General features: G+C 40.5%; 1 protein-coding gene across 1 annotated transcript in view; it reads right to left on the reverse strand.

Moving 5' to 3' along the window:
* The window catches only part of CEP192 (centrosomal protein 192), an 87,111-nt gene that overhangs the window by 50,133 nt on the left and 21,987 nt on the right, over positions 1 to 14,991 (reverse strand). Inside the window, exons 13-23 of the mRNA XM_048508532.1 lie at positions 13,889 to 14,034; positions 12,583 to 12,635; positions 10,839 to 10,968; positions 10,496 to 10,641; positions 8,556 to 8,694; positions 4,953 to 5,083; positions 3,871 to 4,090; positions 3,242 to 3,373; positions 1,629 to 1,693; positions 1,332 to 1,532; positions 570 to 693 (exon numbers count right to left, since the gene is read on the reverse strand). Coding sequence (XP_048364489.1) covers positions 570 to 693; positions 1,332 to 1,532; positions 1,629 to 1,693; positions 3,242 to 3,373; positions 3,871 to 4,090; positions 4,953 to 5,083; positions 8,556 to 8,694; positions 10,496 to 10,641; positions 10,839 to 10,968; positions 12,583 to 12,635; positions 13,889 to 14,034 — 1,487 coding nt within the window. The remainder of the gene's footprint in view (positions 1 to 569; positions 694 to 1,331; positions 1,533 to 1,628; positions 1,694 to 3,241; positions 3,374 to 3,870; positions 4,091 to 4,952; positions 5,084 to 8,555; positions 8,695 to 10,495; positions 10,642 to 10,838; positions 10,969 to 12,582; positions 12,636 to 13,888; positions 14,035 to 14,991) is intronic.

Raw genomic sequence — 14,991 nt, forward strand, 5'->3', positions numbered from 1 at the left:
TGTGTATTTTTCACACCCACCTTACACTCTGACCAGGGACAGGCTAACAAGTCTTATTTGGTTTAACTATGAACATCATAATCTACGTGTATAAAAAACTATAACTTGTAGATAAACTTTCCAACTGGTTAAGCATACATGAAAATTAAATTTATGAAGATTTCTCAACTGCCATCTTTGGCCAGCAACTGAAGACTTCTGTTTTGTTTGGCCTTCCCTCAGTGATCCCTTCCTGCCCAAAGCTTTAACTGTTGTTCTTCTAGTTTTTGTATGAATTTTAGCTCTGCTTTTAATTGTTTTAATTATGTGTTTTTGTTGGATGTGATGATTTTTAAGATGTGACTTTATTATGTATGTTTCAATTTGTTAGTTGCCTTGGTGGCCATTATGATGGCCGTCAGGTGGAGCATAAATTTTGTAAAATAAAAAACATAACACGCTGTAGGCTTTGTATAGCAAACTTGACCTACCCAACAGGCTGAAACTGGGAAAAACAGACAACCAATCCGGTAGCTGTAGAGCAATTTCTTTCACAGAATGAAGAAAATTTCATCAGTTGCACAATTTACCTTGATCAGTATCAGACAACTGTTTAGTTGGTTCATCAGAGCTGCCGTTGGATACACTGGATTCACCAAGCAAAGCTACAGGCTGTCTCTTTTCTGGAGAAGTAATATGATATCCAAAAGATGGCTATAAAAGGACAGAAAAGTAGAATAATAAATGTGTAATGAGGACAGTACCAAAAGATGACAAAAGTATAAATTAAGGACATCACATTTTTATTCCAATATTCCTTCAGTGGGTGAAATTTTCTCTTTTTCGTTTGCTTCTCAATCTACCCTGAGGTAGACTGACCTTAGTGGGAATTTCAACCAGTGTCTGTTAAACTACAGTCTAACTATACCACCACACTGGGTAGCTAGCTGTTTCATAAGTAGATGGATGCAGAGGAGAGCAGCAAAATAGCCACGCCTGCAGACGACAAAAACTGTCCAGTTATATAATTAGTCTACAAAGTGTGCTTAGCACAGTCTGAAGATTACGAACATACAAACATGCACTAAAGAGAGTCAGATAACTGGTCCACCTACTTCAGTACCAGGGGCTCTCCAAATTCTCAGACACAGTTGCGATGCTTAAATGGAAGGTTTTGGAAACTACCTCTACATGCTTTGTGCTCTACCACTAAGCTGTAGCTCCTCCAAATAAACCCACTCATTCGTTTTATTTTTTCCTGCCACTAGAAACAGTACAGTTCTAAGGAGGACAGTAAAGTACTATGGTTAAAAGCAGGCAGTTTGGAACTACTTGCTAAGACAGTTACATACTCTCTTCACATCACCATCTCCTCCAAGACAACCAAGAGCTTCAGATCTTTGACCAAAAAACTCTCCAAGAGACAGCCGTAAATAGCTGGCATCCTTGCTGAAACCTTCTGCTTGCGAAGCTCTTTGTGCATTATAGCTACTAATTGATTTCCATGATGTATCTCCTAATCCAGACGCATTACGTGAATCCATTTGCTCTTCCTGAAATTGTAACAAATACAAGAATGTCAAGAATGGTAACAAGTTCTAGATTTACACATTCTGAAAACTATTTTAAAATATATTATTGTTACTCACCTGCATAAATCTGTGCTCGTTCTCAAATTCTTCTTGATCTTTGGCAATCATATCAACTGCTTCAGCTTTAAAAACAGGAGAAATTATACAGACATTCTTTCCAAAAGCAATTACCTAAGGCAAACTTTTTTTTTACATCTATAGCCAACCTGATGGTCACAATATCAGCAACAGAATCGACTGGTTGGGGGTTTGGGGTTGGTTTTAATCAATTACATCACCCAGATCCCTGGATGACCTTGGGCCAGTCACTTTCTATCATCCTAGCCTACCACACAGGGTTGCTGGTATTAGGATGAAAGGAGATGGGGGAATGATGATGTAGGAATCCGGCTGTTTGGTGATTCCTCCCGGATTGGAAAAGTGGAGGGTATATGGGGTAATTCTGAAACCAAATCAGCCAGTTTGGCACCTAAATCCAAATGAACAAGTCAAGATACACATTTATACTATTGGCTTGGATCCCATCAAAACTTAGAATACAGTCCAAACTGTTCCCCATGCTGCCCCTAGGGGACAAGGGACTCCCAGAAACGACATGAGGGGAACTAGAAGGATACTGCCCAGCCTGGGGGGAATCTGTGAAAGTCACCCCCCCCTCCTGGGTGTGGTCTTTATGAAGGAATCCAGACCAACTGTTTAATCAGGAATGCGATCAAGAACTGGAACAAAAGCAATGTAACAATTTTCCAGCATGAAAGTTAATCCTTGTGACCGCATGGTGTAGCCCCACAAAAGTTGTCAGGCCAGCCCCTGGGCCAACATAAAATTATTCAGGTCAACCCAAAAGTGAACTGACCTGAATAGGAAGGGAAATCAGTTTTGTACCACAGAAGTGCCTAGTGTATCTCACTGTGTGGGTGCTATATAAAAGAAGGTGCTGGACCTAGAAGCAGTCAGGAACTTCTTTGTTGCTGGTAGAAAAGAGGCTGATTATTTTTCATCCTTGCTCCCAAAGCACACTGTACAAAAGTGGAAGGAACTTGGGGATTGGGTGACAAGGAATCTAGAGTGATCTATTTAGAACTCAGTTTGAGGGACTCTGAAAGTACTGTTTCTGTCTTTTTCCCTGCTTCATTAAGGGTTCTGAAAACTCATAAGAACCAGTGATGATACAGGTATGCACTCTGCACTGTGGGTGAGGCTTGGACTCCTGGCAGGCTTATGGTGAAAAGGAAAGCATAAATTTTGTAAACAAATATATCTAGTGTCTGGACAGTAATATCTTCATAGGTCAACTGTGAGAAGTCACCACTGGGATATAAAATTTTAGAAGATAAAGCTCTAGAACAGAGCTTTTATTAGGACTCAGAATGATACACAGTACCATAAACATAACTGACTTGGGGGAACAAATGTTGGGCTGCCACAACTTGCACAAAATTAAGCTGATTGAAAAAAAAATGGAAACGTTTCCCAAGCTTGTAGCTTGTTATCCATGTATTAGTTATTTCAGAATACTGAAACATAGAATCTACAGATAATACACTTAGCTTGGTTTTACAGAACTCTAGATAAAATGGTCTCCAACTGTATTCTGGAAATCCACAAGAAAATTTACAGGGAATAACACCCATAAATGACTCTTTACAAATATAACATAGCAGACTTACATCCCGTTACAAACTTTCCACTTGTGTTCAAGGGATCAGAGACGTGTTCTTCATTAAATGAAGTGTAGTATGCAAGATCTGTCACCCATCTACCCTCTTCGTTTTGATATACAACATTTTGAGATGACTCCTCTGAAAAATGTAGCAAATGTTGCTTTTAGATTTTTCCGAGTTTACGTTTTCTCTCCTCCCTATGGCACCCATGCACATGGCAAGTTGTAGAGTACCATGAGCAGAAGACATTCCTGATCAAGCAATCTCTTTTGACAGGGGAAAGCGGGGAAGGAAGGGAAGGAAGCGGGAGGGAAGGAAAAGGCAGGATTAACAAGCAACTCATGGGAGCAAATGCATTTAATACACACTTAGGGTTCCCCACACTAAAGTTAATGCTTGATGAAATAATGGGACTTAGGTAGTTTCACTGAATTCCTAGATGCAAAGGCATTTTTATGCACACAGTCATCTTCATCTACACTTTAAGAAAAATCAGTATCTGATCTGTGTTACTGGGTCTCTAAGCTGTTTGCCTCACACCCAGAATGAAAGCTTTAGCAACAACAACTCACCAACACTTAGGTTCCTGCCAAATAAATTCAAATACACCACACACAAGCCAGCATTCAACTAACCTTCTACAGGATCTTGATACTGGTCTGATCTCTGACAAGTACTTGGGGATAGATACTCATCCGCTAGAGGAACGCTGCTTTCATTGGCAACTTCATACAGGTCAGAACACTGGGCTTGATCTTCTGTGTGCCAGAGCTCAGAGGGATTGTTACCATCAATACATTTAAAATATAGAGAATCTACGTTTAATTCAGTGCAGCTGATTGTGTTTGGGACATCCTTAAAAAAACAGAAACACACTTAAACATGAATATAAAATATTCCTCTGAGTTCACCATCAAGCAACACTGAATTGTTTTCCACTTCAGTTCTGACTATCTAGAATAGTTCCATGTTTTTGAGCAAATGCCTAACAGTTATTACTTGAACAACATTTTCTTTTCTTTTCACTACCCCACCAGAGCTGATCATCATCATCTGAATGAGATGGCGTGTTTTATCATCTTTTCTCTGTCACATGGTGTCTCAAAGCCTACAATTGCCCGCCCACCCCCACCCCCACCCCCACCCCCGACCTACAACAGGCACCTTGTAAGGTAGGGACAATCTTTGAAGAAGCAGTGTATTACAAGGCTTTAACAGCAGAATCCTATTAGTAGCACATGTATGGCAAGACCACTGAAGCCATCACTGTGAGGTGAGATGGGGTAATGCCCCTTTTGAACAAGAATCACTCTCTCTGGAGAAGCAAAAACACAATCAGAGCATAGTTCATTATTCTGCCCAGCATTTAGACCAGGTAACCAGAAGGGACTTGTCAACTGTGTTATGACGTTACAGACTTCTCACCTCAAACATTGAAAGGTAGCCTTACTGAATATTTGAATAGTAGTCCTGGTAAAGTGTGGAAAAAAGAGAGGTAGTTAACTGAAGTCCAGAGGGTTTTATAGCAGATCTGGCCTGAGATCATGGAATGGGGCAGATGACAGACAGAGAATGAAGCAATATCAGTAAGTCACATGAATCATGGGTTCATTAACCACAAAATTGTCCTTGGCATTAAGAACAAACAAAATATTTTCCTGTTGAACTAAAAAAGCATGTAAAAGTGCAAAAGCAATTTTTTCAGAATAAGCATTACCCTATCATAAGAAGAACTTTCAGTAGAAACACATGGAATCCGATTTTCAGTATCTTCTCTTGCATTTCTGCCATTTTTGAACGTATTTGCTTTTAAGTTGGTTCCAACTTCATTATCACAGTCAAGAACACCTGTCATATTATGAAGTTATTGTACATTAGTGCATATTATTTTTAAGTTTCACAAAGCAGATATTACTTAAACTTTAAATACCAGTTGCAGTTTTCGGCTGCTTGACTGCTCTGCCAGACAAATCCAAAATACTGGTATTCTCAAGGGGATGGAAACCTACTAGATGGACCTTAAATGGTAATTCCCTTGAGCAAGTTAAGTATTTCAAATATCTGGGACTTTATTTCCACCACAGAATACAACGGACCGAGCATAGGGACATGGCGACTTCAGCCTGTGCTGGAAGTGTCACCATCATCTTGTTGTTAAAGAACAAGGGCCACAAATTTGTACCAGCTACAATAAAGGCCTTTAATGCCAAGGTGAGCCAGCAATTATTTTACAGTGCCCCAATATGGATGGGTGTTTGGAATCGATCAGTTGAAAGGGTCCAATCCTGCGTTCTATATAAGATCTTGGGTCTACCCCACTGCGTACTCCATGCTGTCCTATGTTTAGAGACTGGTCAGCATCTCCTATAGACCAGAGCAAGGCTGGCCACTTTCAGGTTCTGGATTCACCTCTGCTTTAACCCAGAGGATACTAGCCTAACTTATCAAGCTTTAGTTACTTTGCAAGCTTCAGACTAGTGGGCTTGAGTAGAGGGAAAATATTATCTTTAGGTTTCTCATTAGAATCTTTGGCTATGTTGCCTGCCAAAGAAATTCTCTGAACCCTAAAGCTGAGACTATTTGATCAGGACTATCATAATCTAATTAGGAATAATCTAACATAGAGAGCAACAGGTCTTGCTCTCCACTATTCTTAGGAATTCCTCTTAGTGCAGCTAGCATGGTCAAATACCAATTCCCTAAATACAATAAGATATGCATGAAATACATGAATTCCATTTTCTTGCAATGTTCTCAGTGGCAAGAGTGTTATAAGATACCCAATCTCCTGAACAGCTCTGATGTGCTCTTTTGTGAAACTGTTGCAAATTTTATACTGGAAATTAGTAATTTTAACTGTATTTCTTAAACTTGTTTTACTTTAAAATATTGTCCTGTTTTATATGCCAATAAAGGCTTGTGTATGTGTACTTCTCCAATTAACTCTGCCCAACAGCCACAGAGCGCTGTCACTCGCAAGGTGTAATGTTTTACCATCAGCAGCTATGCTAGGGAGATGTTTAAAAATTCCCTATCAGGAAAGAACATGTGCTTGCAATGCAAACCTTGTAGAAACTGTTGGTCACATACTTTTATACTGTTCTTTTTACAGTGCAATTAGACATTCCTTGTTGACCCCTTTTTTGGTCAGCAAAGGATTTACAGACCAACAGAAAATCTGCCTGTTACTAAAAAACAAGTCTTTTAACTTGTAACTGTTGTAACTGAAAAGATCGCAAGTTTTTGTGTTTTACTATTAAACAACATTCACAAGAGCCTGATATGCATACTCACTGAACAACTGATTCTTGGTTCAAGTCACGCTGAGACAATATTGAATTTGGATTATATAGTTTTATTAGGTTTTTTGCTCTGCCAAACACTAACCTTCCAATTTCTGTTTGTTTTTAAGATTTCTTATTTTTCCTGTAAACCTCAGGTATTTCCCAAGTTTGTAAAAAGATCTGTCACATATATTCATGGCTCCAGTCTCTAGATTTAAGTACTCATAGGTTTGGCCACATTGAAAATTAAGATATACTGACATACCGTATATATTCGTGTATAAGCCGACCCATGTATAAGCCGAGGGACCTAATTTTACCACCCAAAACTGGGAAAACTTATTGACTCGTGTATAAGCCTAGGGTGGTAACTCCAAAGCAGGTGGGGGCAGGGAAGAGCCGGGACACCCGCTCCCCACCAGATCGCTCCCACCCCCCGCTGCCTCCTGGATCCCCACAGCAGCCTTGGCTCCCCTTGGCTGCTCTGGCGTTTCCTTGCTTGCAAGCAAGGAAATGCCAGACAGAGCATTCACCTGCTTTTGGAGTTTCCTTGCTTGCAAGCAAGGAAACCCAAAAAGCAGACGACTGCTCTGTCTTGCATTTCCTTGCTTGCAAGCAAGGAAACACCAGACCAGGCGGGGGCAGGGAAGAGCCAGGGTACCTGCTCCCCTCCGGATCGCTCCCCCTGCTGCCTCCCGGATCCCCACAGCAGCCCCAGCCCTTGCAAGCAAGGAAACCCACAAAGCAGACAATTTTTTTTTTTGCAGAGCAGGCGGGGGCAGGGAAGAGCCAGAGCCACCCAGGACGCTGGGCGCAAGCATCCTGTCCTTCCCCTAAGTCACTCACCTTTTCCCTTCCCCGGCCGGCTCTGAAGGCTTGGCTCCAGGCTTAAGCAATCTTTGGAGCATTGCCCTTTTAAGAGAATGATAGAGACACCCTGCCCGAGCAGCAGTTTCCCTGGAGCCAAGCCTTCAGAGCCAGCAGGGGAAAGGAAAAGACCAGTGGGTGAGTGAGGGGAATGACAGGCAGCGGGCGGTGGCAGCGGGTGGGTGGCTCGCGTATAAACTGAGGAGGGCTTTTTTGGCACAAAAACTGTGCTGAAAAAGTCGGCTTATACACGAGTATATACTGTATATACACATACTCTCTCTCTCCTTGCACTACACAGCCTCATTATTATGTATTGAACTTCCCTCGCTGCAATGTTTGTACTGGAAATGAAATGGCTTCCTTCCAACTAAGGCATCATAGTCCATAGTCCTTACAACAACCACTGGGCAACAATGGAGGCTCAGATCTCTCTTCCCATGCCACAGTGATTGCAGTGTCTTGACCTTGGCTGAGAAGCGGCAATTTCTTTCAAGATGGGGGAATACCATCAAGCCCCCTGGTAGGGAAAGGTAGATGGACCATGGGGTATACCTCCACAGATTACATGTACTACAGTGGCCCAGTGTCCAGAAAAGGAAGAACTGAGGCATCCACATGCACTATTATCTACAAACTAGGGTGATGATTTAAAATGTTATAATGAGAAGCCAATTGCAAACTTCCTTTAAATAAAACAAAGTAATTAAATCTGACATTCTAATCTATGTGTTTGCTTAACATAACTGATTGAACCATAAGCAACATCATGCCAGAAATCAGTGTTTCCCAAGCAGCATATCATGTCACTAACACTGTTCCTTCAGTTATTTAAGTTTTAGTTCATTTCTTAAACAAAAGACTGTTACATACACCAGAACTGTATCTTGAATCCTATCAATAGTATTTACATTTGATCTTATGCTACCATACAAAAGTAGAAGTTGTATATGAACACATTCCCATGTTTCCTTATTTCACAATGATGTATCTTCCTCAGTTTATTTTTTATGTAATATCCATTAAATAGATGGATAAAACTGCGTTAAGGCACTGTAGTGTGTTTTTCAGGACACATTTTAATTAATAACCTGTTTGATGCTAACAGTGAGAAACATGTTCAGTAAAAAGAAATCTGTTCAACCACTGATACACTACAGTTCACTTACCTACTACATCAAAACTGGCCAGCTGTGAATCTTTTGTTGTTGTATTGGATGTTTCTGATGTGATTCTTTCCATTTCAGGAGGTTTATCACAACTAACATTTTGTAACAGATCCTGTTCAAGAACTGGGAACTCATCTTCCTATTTGAAAAATCAAGGATCAGATTGTCTTATGAATGGAGTACACTGTTCAATAATAGATGGGCTGTTCTAACCAACTAAACTCTAAAATATATTGTGCTCAAGTTCTAAAAACTTTGATTAATTTTTATTTACATTCTAGGAGATATTGCACCAAAATTATTTATCACATATTTCTTGCTTTGCTGCTATGGGAAGCATGAATTGCTGGATTTTTACACTGTATTTAGCTTCTATAAACTCATGCAAATCTCTATCACTCTCAACAAGAGAATCTGTTCTTGCTGCAGCTCGGCAAATATCAAGTACCTGGAATTTTTCCTAAAGAACTGTAGAAGTTTTTGAAGTGTTTCATTATATACCATCTGTTGAATAAGTTGCCCATGTCAAAACTCAAAGAGATATTATTCATGTTGACAAGTTTAATTAATATACCAAAATGTTATCCAAATATTAGGAGAACTGCCAGCTTCTCTACAGCTTGGACAGCTATTTTCCCACTTGTTATTTCACTGAAACTTATTGTAATTCTAAACTTTAGGTCATAATTTTCATTCTATGTCTTGTCTTGTTACTAAAGTGGAATATACTTATTCTTGTTATTATTTCTTATTAATGTTAACTTAAATGACACTAAAGCCTTTAAGAACCTGGACCCCAAATTCAAGATTATAATCTGATTCAGGACACAGAATAACTCATTACAAAATTAATAGTTGGTAATAACCATTGTGGTCACTTCTACAATTTGATAGTCCAAAACAAGTGCACTGTGTTTAATGCACATTATCTAGGTGATTCAAGACATGTTTGGTTCCTGATTTCAGTAATTTCCCATTAAAAATGAGGTTAAGTGTTCATGCTATGTCCAAGTTCACCAAAGTCAAATAATTTCATAGAATACCCTGCTTCTCTCTCTCTCTACTTATTTTCCACACTGATCTCCTGTTAATTAAGACATTTGCCAAATTTCACATTGCTGTGCAACTTTTGAAAATGTATGTTATTTACATAATTCTAGTAACTCATCATCCTCCTGAACTCTGTTAACTGCTGATTGCATAACTACTTTGTATTTTATTATATAAGATACTAATTTGCAAACATGAAAATACTGAAGAAAAATGAAACAAAAACAACAAAACCCACTCACTTGGACATGGTACTAAAACAAATTAAATAAGTTTAACCCAACCCCCAAAGTCGTCTGGAATAAAAACAACTCAGGAGATGCAGTGATTGGGGAATGAGACGACATGAACCTCCTGAGGGACATCAGTCAGCCTGTAATGATTAAAAATGACTTTCTCATATACTTGCATCGCCCTTCTGACACTGTAAACTCAAAAACAGAGCCAGCGTGGTATAGTGGTTAAGAGTGGTGGACTTAATCTGGAGAACCGGGTTTGACTCCCCACTTCTCCACATGATGCCTGCTGGGCGATCTTGGGCTTGTTCCAGTGATCTCAAAACTCTCTCAGCCCCACCTACCTCACGAGGTGCATTGTAGGGAGGGGAAGAGAAGGCAGTTGCAGGCCACTTTGAGTCTCCTTATGGTTGAGAAAGAAAACAGCCTAAGAGCAGCCTGCCCTGGTTTAGTTCCTTTAAAGTAGGTGAAGAATCATTCTGCATGTTAAAGAACTACATTCCATATTTACCCCACTTTGAAGAACTAAAACAATTTGTACATAGGATCATAATAGACATGCTAGGGAAGATGGGATATTAAATCGATTTTTTAAAATGATGCATACAGCCTATGAGTTTCCTAATATGATGCTGAATTTTCACTTAGGGATACCTCTTCTGGAAGCAATTCCATCATCGCTTTTATATGTTTGTCATGTTCGTCGACTTCAATATCATCCACTTGCATTTCAGGCAGTGCCAGCTTCTCAAAGTAGGTCTCCAGCTGATCATCACAGAACTCTTCATCCCCAATATCTTCTACATAGATAACAGATTTTGTCATTAAAACAGATCTGGGATTTTTGAATTTACTTTCCCAAAGACATACATGCTTCCCTTATTTAGTAATTTTTGTTGTAGTAAATACTGTTGTACACAGAGCAACTTGGTTTGCAAAATGTACTTATTGGAAATAAAATGTGAAAGTATGCTCAATAAATCAAATTGTTGATTACCAGAAGAATAGTCGTCTAAGCTTGCAAAAGTCAATAGTTTTTCATTTTCTATTAATCTGGAGAAGCCAATCATACCATTGTCACCTGCTGTATTTTTTGTCCATTTCTGACTAAGTTTGAGTGAAGAAACCTGTGAACAAAAGCCAACAAATCCATGTTAAGAACAGAGAGGAGGCATATCTAGGGATAATAATTTAATAACCTCCTTGCCCCTTGAGCTGCTTCCTGTTCATCATGATCATCTTTATGTGTGCATTTATTTTATCCTCCCTTTGCCCTCACAGTAGTTTTCTCTGCAGGTGTGGGAAGTGTATGTTATACCTCCCTGGATGCCTTGAGTCTGAGGGTGTCTCCCCCATTTGTAATCTTCAGCATAGGTGTTTTATTCTCTCTTTCCCTAACTAGTCTCTTTCCTAGATGTTTGCAAGTTTTCTCTGTGTTAATTATCCCCCTCCCCTTTGTTGTCTTCCTTGTGTGGGTGTTTTATCCTCCATTTCCAACACTGGTCACTTTTTCCTACACGTGCACAATTTTCTGCTTTGTGTGTGCGTACTTATATTCCCCTTTCTTTCAACCATGCATGCACGCTTGGCTGTCTCCTGTGGCAGCCACTTTGTAGTGGGCCAGCCACCTTGCAGGAGCCCACTGGAGTAATAAAGTAGGGGGCCAATAATCTAGGGAATTTGTTTAACCCTCTTAAAATGTTATCAATAAATGTAACTGAGTGTAATTAATAATTTAAATATTATGAAAAGATGTTTGTGGTGCTAAACAGTCCGCTCCAGACCTCTCCAGCAGGCAGGGATGGTGCCATTGCAGCACTGCACTGTTGCCTCCAAAGGCTTTTCTGCAGCACAGGAAGACCAACCAACCCACCCCCCACCCACAAATGGAAAGCACCAGTTGGCTAAAATCCCCCATTGGGGATAATGGATGTACACCACAAAAAACATGACATAAGTCCAAGGCTGGCTCTTTCACTTTCACAGTTCCCACCCCAGCCCTCTGCGCTGCACAATGGTCTCACTCAGCAGCACTGCACAACTGACCAATCACCTTTCAACTGTGGGACACAAATTAGACTCCAAGTTTTGTAGGACGAGCAGGTCCTATACCAAGACTCCCAAACCTTCTTGAGCTGGCAATCACCTCTGGTAGTAGATGCACAATGGCTGCCACAAAAGGCGAAGCCAGTCACAAAAGTTTCAGGGAATTAGGTTATGAATACTCTTAGCGACTCCTCAACATTGCAAGGAGAACCCATGTTTTATAGGATGACTTCTAAAATAAATCTAGTGATTTAAAATGTTTTCTGGCATGAAAACAACTTACCTTTAGTTATATAGTGAAGGTCGTTATGCTGTAGTGGCTATTGGTGCCAGAATAACTTTTTAAAAAATCTGCAAGCCAGTTAGATCCTCAAGAGTCACTAGAAGCCCTGCTGGACAAAAGCCTCACCAACTTTCTAAAAACACTTTGCAGGTGTCAGAAAAGGTGATGCTGGGTGCCACCCCAACGATAACCCCTATCCTCCATACAATGATCGCATCTCTTACTTCTAGTTCAGTAGGACTCAGGCTCGAAAGGTTCAGGAACTAGCAATTCTATCAGTTTTCTTCGTCAGCATGGCCAATTGGCCATGCTGGTAGGGGCTGATGGGAATTGTAGTTCCTGAACATCTGGAGAGCCGCAGGTTCCCTACCCCTGTTCTAGTCAAAGGTACCCCACACTAGAAAATCTTTACCTTGCCATCTTGACTCTTTCTTCCTGAGAAGTGACATACTCCAGTAGTTACATCTGAAAGGTAAAGAGCAATTCATGTTTCCGCATGTAAACCATTAACACATTACCTAGTCAAGTCCATGACTGGAACCAACAATTAGTCTATGTCATAGAGCAGACAAATGCACAAGCTGATTCTCCCCTCCCCACAACATTCAGCTGTTCTCAGTATGCCAACCTTTCTGGACACCTTCAGAGTTCATTAGACTGATATTTTATATTTTTCCTTCTTTTTTTGGTTAATCTTCAACGTAATGTTTTTCTGCATACCAAGTGTGTCCACGGTGTGCAGGTTTTACTCACCTAAGGGACTGTTTACTACTATAGTGACAAGCAGAGAGCCACCAGAAACTCACAGGATAGGAAGAATCTGACTTCCCCTTACTAGTCCCCGCTTCCTCCTGAAATTTTTGGAGTCCTGCTGGTGTTTCCTATGCTCTTCCCTCCCTGCCCTCAGACCCTGCCTTCTCTGACACATCATTCTTCCTTCCTTTGCCTCGAACCTTCTCTCCATCACTTGATTAATAACCTGATTAATCCCCTTTCTTGTCTCTTTTCCTCACTTGCCTGTTCACTCATAGCTACCTCCCTTGCCTACCATGGCCACTGCCTCCTCTTGCTGCCCCTACGTTCTCCTTCTCCAGGTGGAAGCTATGCTATCTACAGCAATGTTTGTGGTGCTATTTAGCAGCCCTCAAAATGGAAGCAGAGACAAATCTGCCCACTGCCTTGAAGTTTTGGATTATTATTTTTAACTACATTAGTTTTCCCTTTAATTTGATTTTTTTGCAAAGCAAAGGGTTTGGTGACCCTTGCCCCTGACCAATAGATAGTCCAATTTTGCACATTTTTGTTTTGATCCCCATTTCTTGAGCCATGATCAGAATTGGAGGCGGAAATGACAGCCAAATCACAGCTTATGGCGATTCCTTGGGGTTTTTCAGGCAAGAGACATTCAGGGGTGGTTTGTCATTGCCTGCCTCTGCGTAACAACTCTGGACTTCCTTGGGGGGTCTTCCTTGGGGGGTCTCCCATACAGACATTAATGAAAGCCAATCCTGCTTAGCTTCCAAGATCTAATGAGACCAGGCTAGCATGGGCCATCCAGGTCAGGGTATGATCAAATTAGATATACCGTAGTTGGTGACATTATATACAAAACTCATGCTGTTAACCCAGAGCATATCAATTATACATTAGAAATGTACTGGCCAGCACTAAACCTCAGTACACTGAAAATACAATGGAAAATTGCAAGAATGGCATACCCTCCAGATGTTCAAGGGGAATATCACACAGAGTATCCTGACTGTTCCCCAAGCAGTCATCATTGCAATTCGTTCCCTGCAAAGAATTAAATTCTTCTTTCTGGACTGATTTCAGGTGTGTTTCTATAGGTTCATTACAGTTGTCTCTGAAAAATTATAATACATGTTATAACGATTGAATTATGACGGCTACTTTAATTTTGTGCATTATATTTGTTTAAATACTATCAAAGATAGCCCAAGCTATACTGGTTGACCTAGTTCCAAGCTGAAGATTTTATAGACAGCTGATTGAAATACAATTTATTCAACATTTAGCTCCATCATTTATAGAAACAAGCTCTATATGGAAGACTGAACTGATTACTAATGTTCCAATGCTGAGGGCAAATGGAAAATCACGTGGTTTCAAGAATCTGTTTCCAGAAGTAACATTTTCCAGACTATCTTAGTTATTACTTTTCATCTGGTTCAGGTTTAACAAATAATTTAGTTCTACCAAGTAGTTACAGAGCTCTCTTACATGCCAAACTACACAAAAGCACTTGAGGACCAGAGTTAACTTGAGAAAAGGAACACCTTCAGTTCCACAGACTCTAACATTCAAGACCTATGTTTGAGTCACAAGGATAAATTAATCGGAAAAGTGACAATATATTTATTTACGTCAATTATACCCTAACTTTCCCTTCAGTGGGGACCCAAAGCAGCTTATGTCGTTCCCCTCTCCCCTATGTTATCCTCACAGTGTGAGGTATGTTAGGCTAAGAGCGTGAGACTGGCCCAAGGTCACCCAACAAATTTCTGTGGATGAGTGGACACTTGAACCCAGGTTTCCAGACCACAGACTGCCGTGGTGGTAAACCTATGGCACTCCAGATGTTCATGGACTACAATTCCCATCAGCCCCTGCCAACATGGCCAATTGGCCATGGTTCGCCACCACTGGAGTGCCATAGGTTCGCCACCACTGCTCTAATCTGACAATGTTGGCTCTCACCAGCTCCCAATCATTGGATGTGGCTGTGCTTCCCCCCCGCCCCCACCATCTAATACAGTGGACCCTCTGTTTTCATTGCCTTCAGTTTTCATCAGTTTCGGTT

The sequence above is a fragment of the Sphaerodactylus townsendi genome, linkage group LG09, assembly GCF_021028975.2.
Source record: "Sphaerodactylus townsendi isolate TG3544 linkage group LG09, MPM_Stown_v2.3, whole genome shotgun sequence".
Taxonomy (NCBI): Eukaryota; Metazoa; Chordata; class Lepidosauria; order Squamata; family Sphaerodactylidae; genus Sphaerodactylus; species Sphaerodactylus townsendi.